The 21328-nt window shown below is 47.2% G+C and overlaps 1 protein-coding gene across 2 annotated transcripts in view; it reads left to right on the top strand.

Moving 5' to 3' along the window:
- Positions 1–21328, top strand: part of FAM114A1 (family with sequence similarity 114 member A1) — a 51192-nt gene that overhangs the window by 19141 nt on the left and 10723 nt on the right. For both annotated transcript variants that reach the window (XM_077477636.1, XM_077477637.1), the window contains exons 7-8: positions 17032–17184; positions 20129–20252. In XM_077477636.1, coding sequence (XP_077333762.1) covers positions 17032–17184; positions 20129–20252 — 277 coding nt within the window. The remainder of the gene's footprint in view (positions 1–17031; positions 17185–20128; positions 20253–21328) is intronic.

Below are 21328 nucleotides of genomic sequence, written 5' to 3'. Positions count from 1 at the left end.
ACGCCAACTGGTTGCAGAGGCTGCAGTGGCGTCCAGTTAGGATCCAGTTGGAAAATGCCACTGTGTTGGCATATATCAATCATCAAGGAGGGACAAGGAGCTCAGCTGCAGCGGTGGAGGTCTCTCACATCCTACAGTGGGCAGAGCTGCGTGTGCTGGCTCTGTCAGCCATATACATTCCAGGCGTAGAAAACTGGCAGGCGGACTATCTCAGTCGCCAGTTGCTGGACCAGGGGGAATGGTCACTGCATCCAAAAGTGTTTGGGCTCATTTGCCTAAGGTGAGGCATGCTGGATGTGGATCTCTTATGCCGCGTACACACGACCAGACTTTTCAACGGACTAGGTCCACCGGTCTTCCCGGGGGGATTTTCGGCGGAGGTCCATCGGACTTTCTGAATGACCGGACTAAGATGTTCCTTGGCGACTGCCGATGCTGGAGGACCTGCTGTTGCAAGGTCCGATAATTCACCCTGCTTTACCGTCGCTGGTTTTAACAGCATGGCTGTTGAAAGCCAGGTGCTGAGGGACCGAGGACTGTTGGCTTCGGTGATCTCCACTATGCTGAGGGCACGGAAGTCTTCTTCCCAGAAGATTTATCATCACACGTGGAAGGCCTACATCTCCATGTGTGAGGAGATGGGGCGGCATCCGCTTACATATTCAGTTTCCAGATCCTGCTGTTTTTGAAGCGAGGAGTGGATCAGAAACTTGCATTAAGCACCATTAAGGGGCAGATATCAGCTTTTGGCTGTCTTATTTATTTTTTATTTTTTCAGCGACCATTGGCAACTCACTCATTGGTGCATACGTTTGTTCAGGGGGTTCAGCATGTGACTCCTCCTGTACGACCGCCACTGTCCCTGTGGGATTTGAATCTGGTGCTCTTGGTGCTTCAGAAACCGTCATTTAAAAACATTAGGGAGATCCCGTTGTTGACACTCTCTCAAAGTAGTCTTTCTAGTGGCTATTACATCTGCAAGGTGGGTTTTTGAGTTGGTGGCCTTGTCATGCAAGTCTTGGTACTTCACAAGGATAAGGCGGTGCTGAGTCCGCAGCCTTCTTTTCTTCTGAAGGTTGTTTTAGCTTTTCATCTAAATGAGGACATTGTGCTCCCGTCTTTATGTCCTTGGTCATCGCATCCCAAGGAGGTTACTTTACATTCTTTGGATGTGGTCTGGGCTCTGTGGGTGTATTTGTCTTCTACAGCTCCTTTGCAGAGGTGGGACTCTGTATTTGGTGGCTAGCCCAAAGGAGGGCCTGGCAGTCTCGTCGGCCACCATTTCTCCTGGATCAGACAGATCGTGGTTCAAGCTTATGCCATAAGGCGGCAGACGCCTCCCTTTCCTGTCACGGCACATTCTATCAGGGGAATTGGTGCCTCTTGGGATTTCCGACATCAAGCGTCCATTTCCCAGGTGTGACCTGATCATCTGTTCAGACTTTCACCAAATTTTATGTTGATGTGGGCGCATCTTTGGATTTTGAGTTTGAGGTTTTTTTTATTTTTTATGGGTGGAGTTTATTTTCTTGCTGTTCCCACCCCTTGTTTTTGACACTGCTTGAGGACGTCCCTAAGGTCAAGATTAAAGTGCTGTGTCTGTCAATGAACAAAAGAGAAAATAGGATTTTTGGACTCACCGTAAAATTCTTTTCTCTGATGTTCGTTGACGGACATAGCACCCACCCCTCCTGTTTATGTTTGTACTGCTTTTTGACGAGCTGAGCTGTTGGAAGCAGTGAGGGGTTATAGCCAGTAGGACCGCCCCTGGGCGGTGCTGTGTTGTTTATATGTTCTGCCTAGTCCTCTTCTAAAGGTGGTGATATAACCCTAAGGTCAAGATTAAAGTCCTGTGTCCGTCAATGAACATCAGAGAAAAGGATTTTACGGTGAGTACAAAATCCTATTTTTGCTGTCCCCTCAAAATAACTCAACACACAGCCATTAATGTCTAAACCAATGGCAACAAAAGGGAGTACACCCCTAAGTGAAAATGTCCAAATTGGGCCCAATTAGCCATTTTCCCTCCCTGGTGTCATGTGACTCGTTAGTGTTACAAGGTCTCAGGTGTGAATGGGGAGTCAGTGTGTTAAATTTGATGTTATCGCTCTCACATACTGGTCACTGGAAGTTCAAAGTGGAATCTCATGGCAAAGAACTCCTCTGAGGATCTGAAAAAAATAATTGTTGCTCTACATAAAGATGGCCTAGGCCAGTGATGACAAACCTTGGCACACCAGATATTTTGGAACTACATTTCCCATGTTGTTCATGCACTCTGCAGTTTAGTTGGCCAAGACCATACAGCAGTTTATCAGGACAGGTCCCACTCAGAACAGGCATTGCCATGGTGGACCAAAGAGGTTGAGTGCACCTGCTCAGCGTCATATCCAGAGGTTGTCTTTGGGAAATAGACATATGAGTGCTGCCAGCATTGCTGCAGAAGTTGAAGGGGTTGGGGGGAGTCAGCCTGTCAGTGCTCAGACCATACACTGCACACTGCATCAAATTGGTCTGCATGGCTGTTGTACCAGAAGGAAGCTTCTTCTAAAGATGATGCCCAAGAAAGCCCGCAAACAGTTTGCTGAAGACAAGCAGACTAAGGACATGGATTACTTGAACCATGTCCTGTGGTCTAATGAGAACAAGATGAACTTATTTGGTTCAGATGGTGTCAAGCATGTGTGGCAGCGACCAGGTGAAGAGTACAAAGGCAAGTGTGTCTTTCCTACAGTCAGGCATGGTGGTGGGAGTTTCATGGTCTGGGGCTGCCTGAGAGCTGCCGGCAATGGGGAGCTACAGCTCACTGAGGGAACCATGAATGCCAGCCTGTTAAACCGCTGTATGGTCTTGGCCAACTACACTGCAGAGTGCATGAGCATCATGGGAAATGTAATTCCAAAACATCTGGGGTGCCAAGGTTTGCCATCGCTGGCCTAAGCCATCTTTTTTTCAGATCCTCAGAGTTATTTGCCATGAGATTCCACTTTGAACTTCCAGTGACCAGTACGGTATATGAGAGCAATAACACCAAATTTAACACACCTGCTCCCCATTCACACCTTAGACCTTGTAACACTAATGAGTCACATGACACCAGGGAGGGTAAATGGCTAATTGGGCCCAATTTGGACATTTTCACTCAGGGCTGTACTCACTTTTGTTGCCAGTGGTTTAGACATTAACCACTTGCTTACTGGGCACTTAAACACCCTTCCTGACCAGACCAATTTTCAGCTTTTGGTGCTCTCACACTTTGAATGACAATTACTCAGTCATGCAACACTGTACCCAAATGAATTTTGTGTCCTTTTTTTCCCACAAATAGAGCTTTCTTTTGGTGGTATTTGATCACCTCTGGGGTTTTTATTTTTTGCGCTATAAATGAAAAAAGACCGAAAATTTTGAAAAAAAATGCATATTTCTTTGTTTCTGTGATAAAATTTTGCAAATTATAATTTTTTTTTCCATAAATTTTGGCCACAATTTATACTGCTACATATCTTTGGTAAAAATAACCCAAATTAGTGGATATTATTTGGTCTTTGTGAAAGTTAGAGAGTCTACAAGCTGTGGTGCGAGTCATAAAAAATTGATCACACCTGATGTACTGGTGGCCTATCTTATTTCTTGCGACCCGAACAAGTCAGGAAAGTACAAATACCCCCCAAATGACCCCTTTTTTGAAAGTAGACATTCCAAGGTATTTACTAAGATGCATGGTGAGGTTTTTGATGTTGTCATCTTTTTCCCACAATTCTTTGCAAAATGAAGATTTTTTTTTTTTTCTCACAAAATTTTCAATGTAATAGGTTATTTCTCTCACATGGCATGTGTATACCACAAATGACACCCCCAAAATACATTCTGCTACTCCTGAGTATTACGATACCAAATGTGTGAGACTTTTACACAGCCTGGCCACATACAGAGGCCCAATATTGAAATAGCACCATTCGGCGTTCTAGGAGCATAAATTGCACATCTCATTTCTCAACCACCTATTACATTTTTGAAGGCCCTGGAGCACCAGGACAATGGAAATGCCCACAAAGTGACCCCATTTTGGAAAGCTAACACCCCAACGTATAATCTATGAGGCATATTGAGTCGTTTGAATGGTTCATTTTTTTTCCAGAAGTTTTGGGAAAATGTGGAAAAACAATTAAAACGCATTTTTTTTTTACGCAAAGTTGTCCATTTATAAGATATTTCCAACACATAGCATGTACATAGCAAAAATGACACCCCAAAATACGTTCTGCTACTCCTCCTGAGTATGGCAATACCAAATATGTGAGACTTTTACACAGCTTGGCCACATACAGAGGCCCAACATGCAAGGAACACCATCAGGTGTTCCAGGGACACATAGCATGCACATACCAAGAATTACACCCCAAAATACATTCTGCTGAGAAAAGAGTAAACAAAAGATTACCTGTGGTTTTAGCAGCGCAGTTGTCCACAGGATGATAGCACTGGTCCAGGCAGCAGGCAGGGACTTGGTTAGCAAAAGTGAACACAATTTTCCAGGCAACAGGCAGGTATACTGTCCATAGTCAATATTGGCAGCAGGCAGGGATACTGTCCATATACAGTCCAAGGTCAGTGCAGGCAGAGATCGTCAGCATTCCTAAAATATTGGTCCTGGTAGTAGGCAGGAACATGGTCCATCCATGTGGTGTGGTCAGTTCATGCGACAGGCAGAGGCATGATGGTATAGGTCCTACAGGCAGCAGGCAGAAGTAGGGCCTTGTTCAGGACAGAATGGGGATAGGGGTAGAGGCTTCTCCCACCCAAATCTCTTTGAAGCCTCCGAGTCTCCAGACCCTAACCTAGGAATGAGAAAACAAAGGAAATTGTCTTCTTCATCCAAAAAAACTATTCTGGAGCCCCTCACATATGTGAGACCCCTGTTATGAATCCCACTAGTCCACTGAGAGGGTACAAGATCAGTCCAAGAGGCAGGCAAAAGGCATGGTCAAACAGTCCAGGGTCAGTTCCAGATCAGGCAGAGGCATAAACAGAATCAGTAGGCAGAAGCGTGGTCGAATAACAAGCCAGGGTCAGTTACAGAGCAAGCAGAGGCATAAGGGGTTTGAAGGTAAATGGCAGGAAGTGAGAGTTATGGTTACCATACTTCACTAATAATTCACTGAAGTATGGTAACGGCGGAAACAGTCACCTATGCAGAGGCCTGGTTGGGAAGGGCATTGGGCACAATGATAAGTGGTGTCTCTTCTCAATCCTCGTTTGCTGCACACCCGACATTTTTTCTGATGTCTTCGGCCTGTTGGTCTGGGAGGGATTTTATCAGGAAAGTGGCGTTCAGAGAGTCTGCTAATTACAACGGATCGAATGTTTTGTGGTGGGCCGTTGGGGTATATAAGGGCAGTGGTGATTTCCTCCTGGTAGCCAAGGAAGGGTATGGGTCTTTCTGTGGATTTACGATAAATTACATACGTGTTGTATATGGCCAAATTAAAGAAATAAATTGAAATTTTTTTATACCACTTGTATGTTCTTCTCGTGGCAAGGTAGGGTTCGAGCATCTGGTCGTTCAAGTCGACACCCCCCATGAACATGTTGTACTCATGGATACAAGTGGGTTTTTGTATTGGGCCATCCCTCCTGGTGATCTCAACAAAATTGTTGTTGTGGATCGAAGAAAGCATGTACACATCCCTTCTGTTCCTCCACTTCACAGCCAAAATTTCCTCGTTCCGTAAACTCGCCGATTCGCCTTTTCTTAGCCTTTTGTTGACGAGGCTTTGAGGAAAGCCCTTCCGGTTCGTTCTTACGGTGCCACATGCTGGAGTTAGCTTTCTATGGAGGTTGCGGAACAGGGGTAAACTTGTATAAAAATTATCCACATAAAGATGGTAGCCTTTCTCCAGGAGTGGGTTTATGAGTTCCCAAACAACTTTCCCACTCGATCCGATGTATTCGGGGCAATTAGGGGGATGTAGCTGGGTGTCCTTCCCTTCGTATACCATGAAGGAATATGTATACCCTGTGGCTCGATCACACAATCTATACATTTTCACCCCATAGCGGGCCCTTTTGGAGGGAATAAATTGCTTTAGGCCCAGCCTGCCAGAAAATTTGATCAGGGACTCATCCACACATATGTGTTGGTCTGGGGTAAACAACTGGGGGAAGATCTCAGAAAAATAATTTATTAGCGGCCAAATTTTGTAAAGTTTATCAAAATTTGGGTCATTCCGGGGAAGGCACTGGGTATTGTCGTTAAAGTGTAGGAATCTCATTATCATTAGATATCTGGTCCGGGACATTATTGAGGAAAAGATGGGCATGTGATAGATGGGGCAGGATGACCAATATGCACATATTTCATTTTTATTGTTTAGTCCCATACAAAATGTGAGGCCCAAAAATTTTTTAAACTCCTCCACTGTTAGGGCTCTCCACTTGTAGGGACGGGCATAAGAGGACGTTGGGTTGCTTTCAATAAATTGTTGGGCATATAGGTTGGACTGGACCACAATGGATTCAAGCATGTCCTCTGTAAAAATTAGGTGGAAAAAGTCCATCAGGGAAAAATTGTGTGTGTCCACCTGGACTCCTGGGTTGGCAGTGAAAGGGGGAACGTTAGCTTCTCCTGAGTTAGGAGGAAGCCACAAGGGGTTCTGGAGGGAATAGGGAAGGCTGGCATGGGACCTAACCCTTTGGGGCCGAGTTGACACCCCACTTGTACGTGGCCTTTGCCGAGGTACTGTGGTGCCGGTGGATGGCACTGGGTTGCCGGTGGATGGCTCTGCGGTGCTGGTGGATGGTACCGCCTCCTCACCAGTGTACCTTCGTCTGACGGGCGGACTATCATCTTCCTCCTCTGAGGCTGTCATGGTACCGCTGCTGAGGACAGGCTCTTAGTCCACGTCAGAGTCACAATCTGAATATGAGGAGGAATCCGAAGCGGAAACCTCCCCGTTGCTCTCGTCGGCTGCAAGAATATCATATGCCTCCTCAGCTGAATACAATCTTTGTGACATTTTTATTGATCACAAATGGCACTGACAGGTGACGCTGATCTGGCAGATGACACTGACAGGTGACGCTGATCTGGCAGATGACACTGACAGGTGACGCTGATCTGGCAGATGACACTGACAGGTGACGCTGATCATGCAGATGACACTGACAGGTGACGCTGATCTGGCAGATGACACTGACAGGTGACGCTGATCTGGCAGATGACACTGACAGGTGACGCTGATCTGGCAGATGACACTGACAGGTGACGCTGATCTGGCAGATGACACTGACAGGTGACGCTGATTTGGCAGATGACACTGACAGGTGACGCTGATGTGGCAGGTGACACTGACAGGTGACGCTGATCATAGGTGACACTGACGTGGCAGGTGGCACTGACGACACGTGGCACTGACAACACGTGGCACTGACGACACGTGGCACTGACAAATGGCACTGGAGGCAGATGGCACTGGAGGCAGGTGGGGCTGGCAGGTGGGGCTGGCAGATGGGGCTGGCAGATGGGGCTGGCAGATGTCGCTGACAGATGGCACTGGGGCTGGCACTGGCAGATGGCACTGGCAGATGGTGCTGGCTATTTGCTCAGGCTAATTGCTATGGCAAATGGGGCTGGCAGGTGGCACTGGCAGGTGGCACTGGCACTGGCGGCACTGGCACTGACGGCACTGGGGCTGAAGGATGGCACTGGGGCTGAAGGATGGCACTGGCGCTGGCAGGTGGCACTGGCACTGGCAGGTGGCACTGGTGGCAGTGGGGCTGATGGATGGCACTGGCGCTGGCAGGTGGCACTGGCATGTGGTACTGGCACTGGGGCACTGGGGCTGACGGGTGGCACTGGGGCTGACGGGTGGCGCTGGCACTACTGGCAGGTGGCGCTGGCACTACTGGCAGGTGGCACTGGGCTGACAGATGGCACTGGGGCTGACAGATGGCACTGGGGCTGACAGATGGCACTGGGGCTGACAGTTGGCACTGGGGCTGACAGTGTAACAATTTATCACTCACAGATCCTCTCTCTCCTCACACGCTGTCTCTGTGTGAGGAGGGAGAGACACGGCAATGGGAGATGATCTCATATGTTTACATTTGAGATCATCTCCCATTGGCAGCTGCGATCGCGCTGTGAACGGGCGCTTTGATTGGCCGTTCACGGCGATCTATGTTTGCCTGTCTCCGGGAGACACGGCGAATACAAAACTTCCACGATGCGCGCCCCCGGCGGCGCGCATTGCGGAAGTAAACACAAGGACGTCCAGGGACGACCAGGCGAAGGAACCCGCCTGCTCTACGGCCGTCATTCGGCTATAGGGCGGGTGGGAGGTGGTTAATGGCTGTGTGTTGCGTTATTTTGAGAGGACAGCAAATTGACACTGTTATACAAGTTGTACACTCACTACATTACATTGTAGCAAAGTGTCATTTCTTCAGTGTTGTCACATGAGATACTGCATATGTAAAGCAGTGCGTAAATTGTTGGAGCTATAGAAGTACCTGAAATAAATATATTAATAAATGGAAAATTCACAGGAAGCCTGTTAATGTTAATCATTTTAGACTTGAAGCAAGTAGGTAGGTCAATGGTCTGATACTTTTCTTCCTGCACAACCTGAGTGTATCTTCAGGAAAAAACATTTTTTTTTTTTTTTTTTTTTGGATAAAGTGGGAAAAGATTAGACCCAATTGCCCCCATTGGGAAGATTTACTTGGAATAAGAGGTAAGGGGAAATCTATCAATGGGGTCACTGGTTTCTTTGGAACAATTTCTGAAGATTTCCTATAACTTTTATGTGGAGTCTATGGGACAGAAAACTAGGGGATATTTCCCCAAATCGTATATATAAAGTTCATAAATGGGGTAAACAAGACATACTACAGTGCCTTGCGAAAGTATTCGGCCCCCTTGAACTTTTCAACCTTTTGCCACATTTCAGGCTTCAAACATAAAGATATAAAATTTTAATTTTTTGTGAAAAATCACCAACAAGTGGGACACAATTGTGAAGTGGAACGAAATCTATTGGATTTTTGAAACTTTTTTTTAACTAATAAAAAAATGAAAAATGGGGCGTGCAAAATTATTTGGCCCCCTTGCGTTAATACTTTGTAGAGCCACCTTTTGCTGCGATTACAGCTGCAAGTCGCTTGGGGTATGTCTCTATCAGTTTTGCACATCGAGAGACTGAAATTCTTGCCCATTCTTCCTTGCAAAACAGCTCGAGCTCAGTGAGGTTGGATGGAGAGCGTTTGTGAACAGCAGTTTTCAGCTCTTTCCACAGATTCTCGATTGGATTCAGGTCTGGACTTTGACTTGGCCATTCTAACACCTGGATACGTTTATTTGTGAACCATTCCTTTGTAGATTTTGCTGTATGTTTGGGATCATTGTCTTGTTGGAAGATAAATCTCCATCCCAGTTTCAGGTCTTTTGCAGACTCCAACAGGTTTTCATCCAGAATGGTCCTGTATTTGGCTGCATCCATCTTCCCCTCAATTTTAACCATCTTCCCTGTCCCTGCTGAAGAAAAGCAGGCCCAAACCATGATGCTGCCACCACCATGTTTGACAGTGGGGATGGTGTGTTGAGGGTGATGAGCTGTGTTGCTTTTACGCCGAACATATCGTTTTGCATTGTGGGCAAAAAGTTCGATTTTGGTTTCATCTGACCAGAGCACCTTCTTCCACATGTTTGGTGTGTCTCCCAGGTGGCTTGTGGCAAATTTTAGATGAGACTTTTTATGGATATCTTTGAGAAATGTCTTTCTTCTTGCCACTCTTCCATAAAGGCCAGATTTGTGCAGTGTACGACTGATTGTTGTCCTATGGACAGACTCTCCCACCTCATCTGTAGTTCATTGCAGTTCATCCAGAGTGATCATGGGCCTCTTGGCTGCATCTCTGATCAGTCTTCTCCTTGTCTGAGCTGAAAGTTTAGGGGGACGGCCAGGTCTTGGTAGATTTGCAGTGGTCTGATACTCCTTCCATTTCAAAATGATCGCTTGCACAGTGCTCCTTGGGATGTTTAAAGCTTGGGAAATCTTTTTGTATCCAAATCCGGCTTTAAACTTCTCCACAACAGTATTACGGACCTGCCTGGTGTGTTCCTTGGTCTTCATGATGCTCTCTGCGCTTTCAAGAGAACCCTGAGACTATCACAGAGCAGGTGCATTTATACAGAGACTTGATTACACACAGGTGGATTCTATTTATCACCATCAGTCATTTAGGACAACATTGGATCATTCAGAGATCCTCGCTGAACTTCTGGAGTGAGTTTGCTGCACTGAAAGTAAAGGGGCCGAATAATTTTGCACGCACCACTTTTCAGTTTTTTATTTGCTAAAAAAGTTTAAATTATCCAATAGATTTTGTTCCACTTCACAATTGTGTCCCACTTGTTGGTGATTCTTCACAAAATTTTTTAAATTTTATATCTTTATGTTTGAAGCCTGAAATGTGGCAAAAGGTTGAAAAGTTCAAGGGGGCCGAATACTTTCGCAAGGCACTGTACATATGAAATGTACATGGGACATTCCATCTTCTAACATGCAACAAAATGAGTTAGAAAACACTGACACACGGCACATGTCAGCCGTCCCTAATGGGATAAAATAAACCAGCTAGTTAGGAAACTCTCATGAAGCCCCATGCTGGTATTACCTAGGTTACAAAAAGGGCATGGGCGTCTGCAGAACTTTTTCCAAGGGGGGGGCATCATTTTAAGGCCGCTCATGCTCCGCCCCTTTTCAACAATCTCATGAAAATCTTTCCACTGGTAATTCATATGTGTTATATAACAGATAATTGATCTTCACTTTGTATTGGAAGTTACCCTGGCGGCTGTGTTCCATGCCCATATAGCTTAGAGAATGTACATCTTTTTACATTGCAATACATCTGTTGTGGCCATATTTTGATCTCATACTGTCACTGTATAGGCTGTTTTCATAAAGATAAAAATATGGCAACAACAGATGTATTGCAATGTAAAAAGATGTACATTCTCTAGGCTATATGGGCATGGTACGCAGCCACCTGAGTAACCTTGCGGACGCCCATGCTTTAAAAACCAGCCCTGGAAAAAATTTCATACCAGCCTCACGGCATTATTATACCAGCCCAACAGCATAACGTCATTATTTTCTTGTTCATGAAAGGGAAAACCATACATTTTACCAGTTAACAGTGGTAAGTGATCAATCATCAAGGGGGACCCCAGGAACTCAGAACGTGGGGGGGACCACCTTCTGCAGAAAGAATACTCTAAGGTAAGGGGGGTGGGTTACTAACATAAGGAGGAAACCCTTTATATCAGTGCCCCTTACATTATCGTATTCACTCCCCCCTTACATCAGTGACCCCCCCCCCCCCCCCCCGTGCTTTCACTGACCTCCTCTCAGGTGCACTGTGCAGGGCTCAGTCAGTCGGCTCCAGCTTGGTGGCTCTGGTTTTATCCTATAGTCTCCTGTCCACAGTCCACACAAGTCTGACTTCTCCCATGACCCCCATCGTGGCGGTGCTCCCACTCTTGACTCCTCTCCAGACTCCCTCAGAGACTGCAGACATGCTACAGGAGATGGTCAGACTGCCAACTTGATGCAAGAGCTCAATGCAGCCTCACCAGTGCCCATCAAATGCAGCCTCACCAGTGCCCATCAAATGCAGCCTCACTGTGTCCATCAAATGCAGCCTCACTGTGTCCATCAAATGCAAACTCACTGTGTCCATCAAATGCAGCCTCACTGTGTCCATCAAATGCAGCCTCACTGTGTCCATCAAATGCAGCCTCACTGTGTCCATCAAATGCAGCCTCACTGTGTCCATCAAATGCAGCCTCACTGTGTCCATCAAATGCAGCCTCACTGTGTCCATCAAATGCAGCCTCACTGTGTCCATCAAATGCAACCTCACTGTGTCCATCAAATGCAGCCTCACTGTGTCCATCAAATGCAGCTTTACTGTGCCGTGAAAGCAGCCTCACTGTGTAAATCATTGCAGCCCATCCTGTGCCCCATGTCCCAGTCTGCAGTCCCTGTCTGTGGGAAGGTGTGTTGTTGATGCTTGGTACGGTACCTTGCATGCCAGCAGGATATCCATGATGGCCAGCAGCAGGCAGGGTCTGTTCTTGTTTTGGATGGGGACGGTGCTCCTTCCAGAGAATCTGTCTGCTGTGAGATGGAGTGGTCCCTGGCCACCTGGACCCTCAGCTGTCCTCATTTTCCAGCCCCAGTCAGCCTGTCCTCTGGTCCTGGGGAAGTGGAGAGCACTGGGTGGGAGTTGGATAGAAGGGGGAGCAAAGAGTACTGGCGGGGTTGGAGAACACATGGGTGGGGGCAAAGAGCGAGGGGGAGTGGAGATCACAGGGGTGGGGAGCAGAGAGCGCTGGAGGGGGCCAATAAGAACAGGGGTAGAGAGCACGGTAGGCTGAGAGCACTGGGGGGGCTAAGAGTGTGGGGTGGTGAAGAGCACTGGGGGGGGGAACAGGGGTGGAGAGCACGGGGGCTGGAGAGTACTGGGGGGGTACAAAGAGCAGGGGGAGTGGAGAGCAATGGTGGGGAGCTTGAGAGCACCAGTGGGGGCTAGAAAGAACAGGGGTGGAAAGCATGGGGGACTGGAGAGCACTGGTAGGGTTGGAGAGCACATGGGTGGGGGAAAAATGCAGGGGGAGTGGAGAGTACAGGGGTGGGGAGTGGAGAGTGCTGGGGGCAGCCAAAAAGAACAGGGTGGAGAGCACGGAGGATAGAGAGCACTGGGGGGGCTGGAGAACACCAGGGGGGCAGAAAGAACAGGGGTGGGGAGAATGGGGGGCTGGAGAGCACTGGGGTGGGGGCTGGAGAGTGATGGGGAGAGCTGAAGAGCACTGGGGGCGAGAAAGAACAGGGGGGAGAGCACTGGGGGGAGTGGAGAGCACGAGGGGGGACAGGGGGAGAGCACTGGGGGGGGAGAGGAGAGCACTGGGGGGGGGAGAGGAGAGCACTGGGGGGGAGGAGAGCACTGGGGGAAGAGCACTGGGGGGAGTGGAGGGCACGGGAGGGGGGAGAACAGGGGGGAGAGCACTGGAGGGAGTGGAGAGCACTGGGGGGGAAAGAACGGGGGGAGAGCACTGGGGAGGAGAACAGGGGGAGAGCACGGAGGGGAGAGGACTGGGGGGAGTGGAGAGCACTGTGGGGGGGGGGGAACGGGGGGAGCACTGGGCGGACTGGAGAGAAGGATGGGCAGAGCTGGAGAGCAGGGGGGCAGCAAGAACAGGGGAGGAGAAAACTGTGGGGGGGGGCAGGAGAGTGTGGTTGAGGAGAGCACTGGGGGGACAAGGGGGAGAGCACTGGGGGGAGTGGAGAGCACTGGGCTGAGAGCACTGGGGGGAGAGGAGAGCACTGGGGGGGGGAAGAGCACTGGGGGGAGTGGAGGGCACGGGGGGAGAACAGGGGGAGAGCACTGGAGGGAGTGGAGAGCACTGGGGGGGAAAGAACAGGGGGGAGAGCACTGGGGAGGAGAACAGGGGGAGAGCACGGAGGGGAGAGGACTGGGGGGTGTGGAGAGCACTGTGGGGGGGAACGGGGGGGAGCACTGGGCGGAGTGGAGAGAAGGATGGGGAGAGCTGGAGAGCAGGGGGGCAGTGAGAACAGGGGAGGAGAAAACTGTGGGGGGGGGCAGGAGAGTGTGGTTGAGGAGAGCACTGGGTGGGACAAGGGGGAGAGCACTGGGGGGAGTGGAGAGCACTGTGGGGGGGAGCACTGGGGGGTGAACGTGGGGGAGTGGAGAGCACTGGGATGGTGGCTAGAGAAGGATGGGAAGAGCAGGGGGGGCAGCAAGAACAGGGGAGGAGAGAACTGTGGAGGGGGTCAGGAGAGTGCGGTGGTGGAGGAGAGCACTGGGGGGGCAGGAGAGTGTGGTGGTGGAGGAGAGCACTGGGGGGGGGGGGGGCAGGAGAGTGTGGTGGTGGAGGAGAGCACTGGGGGGGGGGCAGGAGAGTGTGGTGGTGGAGGAGAGCACTGGGGGGCAGGAGAGTGTGGTGGTGGAGGAGAGCACTGGGGGGGGAGCAGGAGAGTGTGGTGGTGGAGGAGAGCACTGGGGGGGCAGGAGAGTGTGGTGGTGGAGGAGAGCACTGGGGGGGCAGGAGAGTGTGGTGGTGGGGGAGAGCACTGGGGAGCAGGAGAGTGTGGTGGTGGAGGAGAGCACTGGGGGGGCAGGAGAGTGTGGTGGTGGAGGAGAGCACTGGGGGGGGCAGGAGAGTGTGGCGGTGGAGGAGAGCACTGGGGGGGGGGCAGGAGAGTGTGGCGGTGGAGGAGAGCAATGGGGGAGCAGTAGAGTGTGGTGGAGGAGTGCACTGGGGGGCAGGAGAGTGTGGTGGAGGAGAGCATTGGGGGGGGGCAGGGAGCACAAGGTGAACTGGGGATAGTAAAATAAGTTGGATAGGAGAATTGGCAGGGGGGCCCCCTGCAGCCCCCTCCATCCTCCTATCCAGGCACTGTGGCACACAGGGCGGGCTGTACCTGCAGCATCTCCTCCTATGGATAAAAGCGCTGGCTGGCTGTGTACGGCGGCCGCTCTGTAACATGGCCCCGCCCCCCCCAGACCGGCTCGTGTGATAGGCGGAATGTTGATTCTCTCTACTATCACACAAGCAGGTCTGGGGGGGGGGGCATGTTACAGAGCGGCCGCCGAACACAGAGGCAGCTAGCTCTGTGATCCAGAGGAGAGAGCGGAGGATGCAGCCGCCGGCGGACTCAGTAAAAAAATGCAGCATGGCGGTGGCTGCAACACCTTGGGCATTCCAGGGGGGGCACTTGACCCCCCTTGCCCCCTGCTGCGGACGCCCATGAAAAAGGGGTGTATGTAACAATTTGACACTCAATTAAAATAAAGTACAAACGATGTACAGAACAGCAGCAGATTGTAAGATAAGTAAAACTGAAATAAATATTAGTATATTACAGTATATGACAAACCTCTATACACAAGAAGGGCGGTTGTACAAGTTTTGTTTTTCTTCTGGCTGATTACTTGTTATATGTCAATGACTCACTAGATGCCATTAACCAAAGGTTTTCTCTAGAAAAACACGTCAGCCTTGGCAACGCTCATATTTTTCTCTGACAGGTTTCCATTATTGCAGAATTTATAAGCCAGTCAATCAAGCCCTAAAACCAGCAGACAACCTAAAGTAGACCGTAAATGTAATGTTTCCATTTGCTGCTTCAAAACATAGACATATTTTTCTATCTTTTATCTAAGCAAGAGATTTCCATTAAAAGGTTGGTCAAAACATACCCGCAAACTCGCCTGTCCTATGTGACTACATATGTATGATTACATCTCTTTGCTGCAGAGAAATTGAAACACCTTAGGGCAGTGGTGGTCAACTTTCGGACATAAAATTATGTGAATATTCAGTGTCAGAGACAGCAGACACACAACCAGATATAGTCACACTAAGCCCTTGTACACACGATCTGAGATTCCGACGGAATGTGTCCGATCGGAGCGTTTTGTCGGATATTCTGACTGTGTGTGGTCTGCATTGGACTGTTTCCATCGGAATATCCGTCGGACCAAATTTTCCAACTTGCCGGAAATATTTTCCGACAAAATGCTCCGATCAAACATACTCCGATCATGTGTAGAGAATTCCGATCGGACAAAGTGCCACGCATGCTCAGATCAAATTCCTACATCAAAGCTATTGGCTACTAGCCTGAACGTAGTCCCATCGGAACGAAATTACGTCATCACGTTCTGAAAGATCGGATTTTCCGACAACTTTGTCCGACCGTGTGTATGCAACAGTTTCGGACAAGATCCGTCGGACAAAATCCGACGGATTTGGTTGTCGGAATCTTTGACCGTGTGTACAAGGGTTTAGGGCATGAGATAAGAAATGGACAGATTGTGGGCATAATACAGACTATAGTGAGAGACTGCAGAGCCGATACAGGAGATGGTCGGAGACTGCAGACTGATACAGGAGATGGTCAGAGACTGCAGAGCTGATGCAAGAGATGGTCGGAGACTGCAGAGCCGATACGGGAGATGGTCAGAGACTGCAGAGCCGATACGGGAGATGGTCAGAGACTGCAGAGCCGATACGGGAGATGGTCAGAGACTGCAGAGCCGATACGGGAGATGGTCAGAGACTGCAGAGCCGATACGGGAGATGGTCAGAGACTGCAGAGCCGATACGGGAGATGGTCAGAGACTGCAGAGCCGATACGGGAGATGGTCAGAGAGCACACATGAGACTGTTAGAAATTGCTGCTATAAAAGGGCAAAAGGGAAATGCAGATTGTCTGCAGGGAGTCCGAGGGGCACACAAAATGTGCCAAAGGACCACATGCTGGGCACCAGGGCTTTAGAGAGTAATTAAGTGATTTCATCTCCATGTAGCCCAGTCTGAGAAACAAAACCAATGTTGAAACTAATGGGTAACTAACATATAAAAAAATCTTTATTGGTGAGGCTTGGGTCATTTCTGTACACAAACACCATCCATACATCATGTGGCATATACGGTCAGCGACATGAAGTGTTTTATTTACACTTCAAGCCTTTTCTGTTTTCCACTTTTTAAGAAATTGTAAAAAAAATGTGTTGGTGGGGCACTGAAGTCACAGGTGTATATTAGGATGAATATAGTTTACAATACTTGGAGGCATCTCCCTATCGACCGGTGTGCTCATGGGGACCATCAAGCAGTCTGAAAGTCCCTCAAGCAGCCTAAAAGGTCCGTATAAAAGCATGAGAGACACAACCTAAGATGTGCCTCTCCACAGGCAAACTGTGCTAGAATTTAATAATTTTCATTGTCCAGTAGTATCCTACATTATTGCCAGCATACAAGCCCAGTGTGAGCCTGTGAAACGGTTTGGCTATATCTTCTGACTGTTGTGAATAATATTCACTGGATGAAATTTTGGGTTATGGCTCTTGCATCCTTTTTAAAAAAAAAAAAGTAGAATGGAAGAAAAGGTTTTTTTTCTTATTGATTTGCTTCATTTTATGATTCTTACATGGTAGATGTTACGAGAAGCTAAAGAAAAGGAGAAGCAGAGACTGTCTGAGCAGGTGTCAGATGAGAGGACGGCGCACTTTGGAATGTTATTTGATGAGTATCAGGGACTATCACACCTGGAGGCTTTGGAAATCCTGTCCAACGAAAGTGAGACAAAGGTAACATATGAGAGTGATCCTGTTTTATAGCTCACCTAGTTATCAATGAGATTTTTTTTTTTTATTTATTTATTTTTTTTTTTTATGCTTCTTCTGCCATTTTTTTGTGAACGACCATTTGAAAAAAATCCAATTAAGCATGTCTGTTTCATTTGTTTTACAGCAGCTTTAAAGAGTAACTTCACTTTTGTTGAGGAAAAAAAAAAATCATTCCCCTCTGGGTGATGTACATTACAAGGACTTTATCAAACTTTTTTGCAGATTCCTACCTTTTGTTATTGTGAAGAAATCCCTGTGTATTTATCTGTGCCCATGTGCGAGTTTAATATCAACCAGATGTTTCACCTGCAGGGCTCTAATGAGGAAAATTGCAGGACCTGCATCCCTTTTAGACGTGATTTCCTGTTGGGAATGTCACACCAAAAATTATATTTTTGTTGCAGGGGGTGTCTGAAATCTGACTTGTATCTTAGTGCAGACTTCTGGGAAAATCAGTGAGCCAATCACATAAGCAGGAAATTACATAATGGTGTGGGGGGGGTTCTGTACACATTCTGTGTACACATCACCTCCAGGTAGCAATATTACCGGTACATTGCATTTGACAGAAAATTGCAGAGCTGCAGATTAAAAAGGAAAGGTAATTTTTAAGAACATTCAATTACAGAATGACTTGCGTTGTAATTGTGTATATGCTATAATTATTATTATTATTTATTTTTTTTTGCTACTTTTTTTTCCCCCCACACGTGGGTTTACCCTTTAAGTCTAATTATTTTGCATTGGTACTAAATAAAAGTAATGATGGAAGCTATACATTGTTTAGGCTTAAATCCTATATAAACCAGAATATGCATATTTTTAGTCCCAACAGAGACATGGAAACTGTCCGATGGAGCCTACACACAGTCGGAATTTCCGACAACAAGCTCTGATCGCACATTTGCCGTCGGAAGGTCCGACCGTGTGTATGCTGCAGAAGGGTTAGAACTTCAGGTTTTAGATGTTGTCTGTGCCCCTGTGTCTCCTTTTGATAACCATCATCTCTTCAGACAATGAAAAATGTCCTCACTCTGCTAGAGGTGAATTGGTACTGCTGGGATCTTGATGAAGGAGACATACTCCGAAAGCTTGTCTTGAAAAATTGCATGTTAGTGCAAGTTAAATAAAAGCATCATGGACAGTACTCAAGTGTCTGCCTCCTTCCCTCCCTCCTCCGTCCCTCCTCCCTCCCTCTCTCCCTCCTCTTCTCTTCTCTCTCCCTCCTCTTCTCCCTTCCCTCCCTCCTCTTCTCTCTTCTCCCTTCCCGCCTCTTCTCCCTTCCCGCCTCTTCTCCCCTCCCTCCCTCCTCCTTCTCCCTTCCCTCCTCTTCTCCATTCCCTCCTCCCTGCCTCTTCTCCCTCCCTCTTCTCCCTCCTTTTCTCCCTCTATCCCTCCCTTCTCTTCTCCCTCTATCCCTCCCTCTCTCCCTTCCCTCCTCCCTCTCCTCTTCTTCTTCCTCTCCTCCTTACTCACACCCACATTCTCACTCTGCTAGAAAATGTGTCTTTATTGTTTCAGGCAGAGCTTGCTATACCATATGAATATACTAATATGTGCTCCAATTAATAAACTGTACATCAATGGTGAATATTGTACATTGGTAACAAAGAATTCAAAATAAGTGATATAGTGCAGTAAAAGAGCAAAAAAAAAGTCTTTAGTGCAATCTTGAGTACTTAATCCCAGGGATCCCCCCTGTATATTCCACCACATGCTGTAATGACTACGTGCCGCAATCACCGGGTGTTCGCATTTCTCTTGCCTTCAACAAGGCTTTTAGGTCTCTAGCGGGACCTTTCCCACTTTCTGATATCTACTGAAACTCTCATGGAGCCTTACTTCTACCCTTTATGATCTGGTATATTCTCCCCAGTGTGGTTAGGCAGGTAGAAAATAAATGGAGACAGTCTCCCATAGTGTAAAATTCCTTAGATATGTTTATTTTAAAATAACGGGTTTAAAAAAAACGAATAGAATGATAATCATAAAAAATCGGCCCTGTGGAGTGTGCTATGCTCTGACATGCGTTCCGCTTGCTAGGATGGAAGTGACACATGGGAACACCATCTTGACGTGTTTCGTCATCAGTTAGCGATGTCTTCAGAAGCAGCCCTGCTTTAAGGAAAGGGAGTCACCGACATCTGGTGCGTGCAGCGTGTAGCCATTACCGTATGTGGTGAAATACACAGGGGGATCAAGATTGCACTAAAGACTTTTTTTTGCACTTTTACTGCACTATATCACTTTATTTTTAATTCTTTGTCACCAATGTGCAATATTCACCATCACCATTGATGTTTCCAGTTTATTAATTGGAGTACGTATTAGCATATTTATATGGTATAGCAAGCTCTGCCTGAGATGAATATTGATTAACCCTTTGCTGGACATAATAGACAGCAGCTGCACATATTAGTATAATCGCTTGTGCATCTAGATGCGGGTGTGTTTTTTTATTTTTTATTTTTTCCTCTTCTTTTTCGTATTTGTTATTGTCTGTTTCCTCATTGTGGAGGAATGCTATTCGTTCCATGTTCTTCCTGACACCTGTTGCTTTAAACTATGCGGACAGCATGTCATCCCTCACAAAATATATGCTTGTTAGGGTTCTAGTGGAGGACTTTGCCAGATCTCATGTCAGAAACGATTTACAAGCTGAGCTTTTTTCTTTTATATCCATGAGTAGCAATGCCCACCACACTGGCTGTATTTTTTACTAAAATAACTATGTAGATCTTCCTGATATTTTATATTTCTGTACTCTTCCTTTTCCGATGTCTGTCAAAAAATTTGGCTATGCCTGACAACGGTGTGTGAATTTTCAGAGGCCAGGTGCAGTTGTCTGACTTTAATGTACAAAAAATATAAAAAAAACATGAATAGTGATCATGTGTCCCTACAGGTCCAAGCATACTTATTATCATTAAATGAGGAACAGCTGGAAACACTAAAAGCAGAACTTATCGCAATTAAAGAGATTTTCGTTCAGAAAGACTTTGACAATGGAGAAGAATCTAGCAAAGAAGGTATTTTTTTATGGTCCTGCCGTATATAGTAAAGAACATTAGCAGTAACCCGTAGCAACTGAAATTGGGCACTATGGGTTTCAACAGTTTGTAATTGTATTATTTGCACTGCTGTATTGAGTATGTCCAATTGTGCACACTAAGGCAAGTCATAGATGAAGCAATTTTCATTCCTTCCACCACAGGTGGAAAGAAAGAAAATTGCTTGATTCCCTCATTACACAGTGAGGATGGGTTCACACTTGTGCGGTCACAGACATCGCATGTGACTCAGACCGCATTGCTATGCAGTTTACATGCGATGTCTGTGCGATGCAAATTCAGCCATACAAACTGAATGGCTGAAATTGCATTGAATTTGCACCAAAATGGTGCAGGACACTTTTTTTTTGGTCTGCATTGTTTATACCTATGCGATCCGATTCCTGCACCATTTCACAGTTTGCACTGCGATCTGCGAACTGATCTGGTGGTGTCATTAACTTTTCATTGATATCTACAGCAGTACGCAGATGTCAGGGTGAACCAGTGTGAGATTGAGGTGCAATACGGGAACCAACACTAAATCACGGGGTTTCCCGCATCGCAGCTTTTCTGTTTTTTAAGAGCTGAACGTGATAGATTTGAGGTGATCAGATGTAAATAGACACGCGTCTGTTTTACATCCCCCTGCCTAAAGACATCAAAAATTTCTATTAGGGTCCAGGTGAAATCAGATAATCGGACAAGGATGCCACAAAAGTGTGTGAAAGTGTACCTGTGAAATTGATGGTATATTAATATACAGGCTTGTCTCTAGCATCTCTACTATATGACCACCTGAAGCCTGTGCAAAGAAGAAAAAACTTCTACAAAATCCACTAGACATATGCAATTTGTTCCAGGGTGGGGTATGCTGGGTTGGTGATGTCACAAGGGGGCAGGGTCACCCACTGATGTCATCCGGTAACTCCTCCCCTTAGCTATTTAAGAAATGTTGGGTGGTGGAGTAGGCAGATGAAAGCCTTCGATGACACCGGTGGGTTGTTTTTTTTTTTTTGTTTTTTTTTGGGGTCTAGCAGGGCAGCGGGTGGTGT

This window comes from Lithobates pipiens, unplaced genomic scaffold (genome assembly GCF_037356315.1).
Source record: "Lithobates pipiens isolate NorthernLeopardFrog02 unplaced genomic scaffold, aLitPip1_a1.2 Scaffold_13, whole genome shotgun sequence".
Taxonomy (NCBI): domain Eukaryota; kingdom Metazoa; phylum Chordata; class Amphibia; order Anura; family Ranidae; genus Lithobates; species Lithobates pipiens.
The sequence above is the reverse complement of the archived record's forward strand: the minus strand, read 5'-3'. Positions and strand labels throughout refer to the sequence as shown.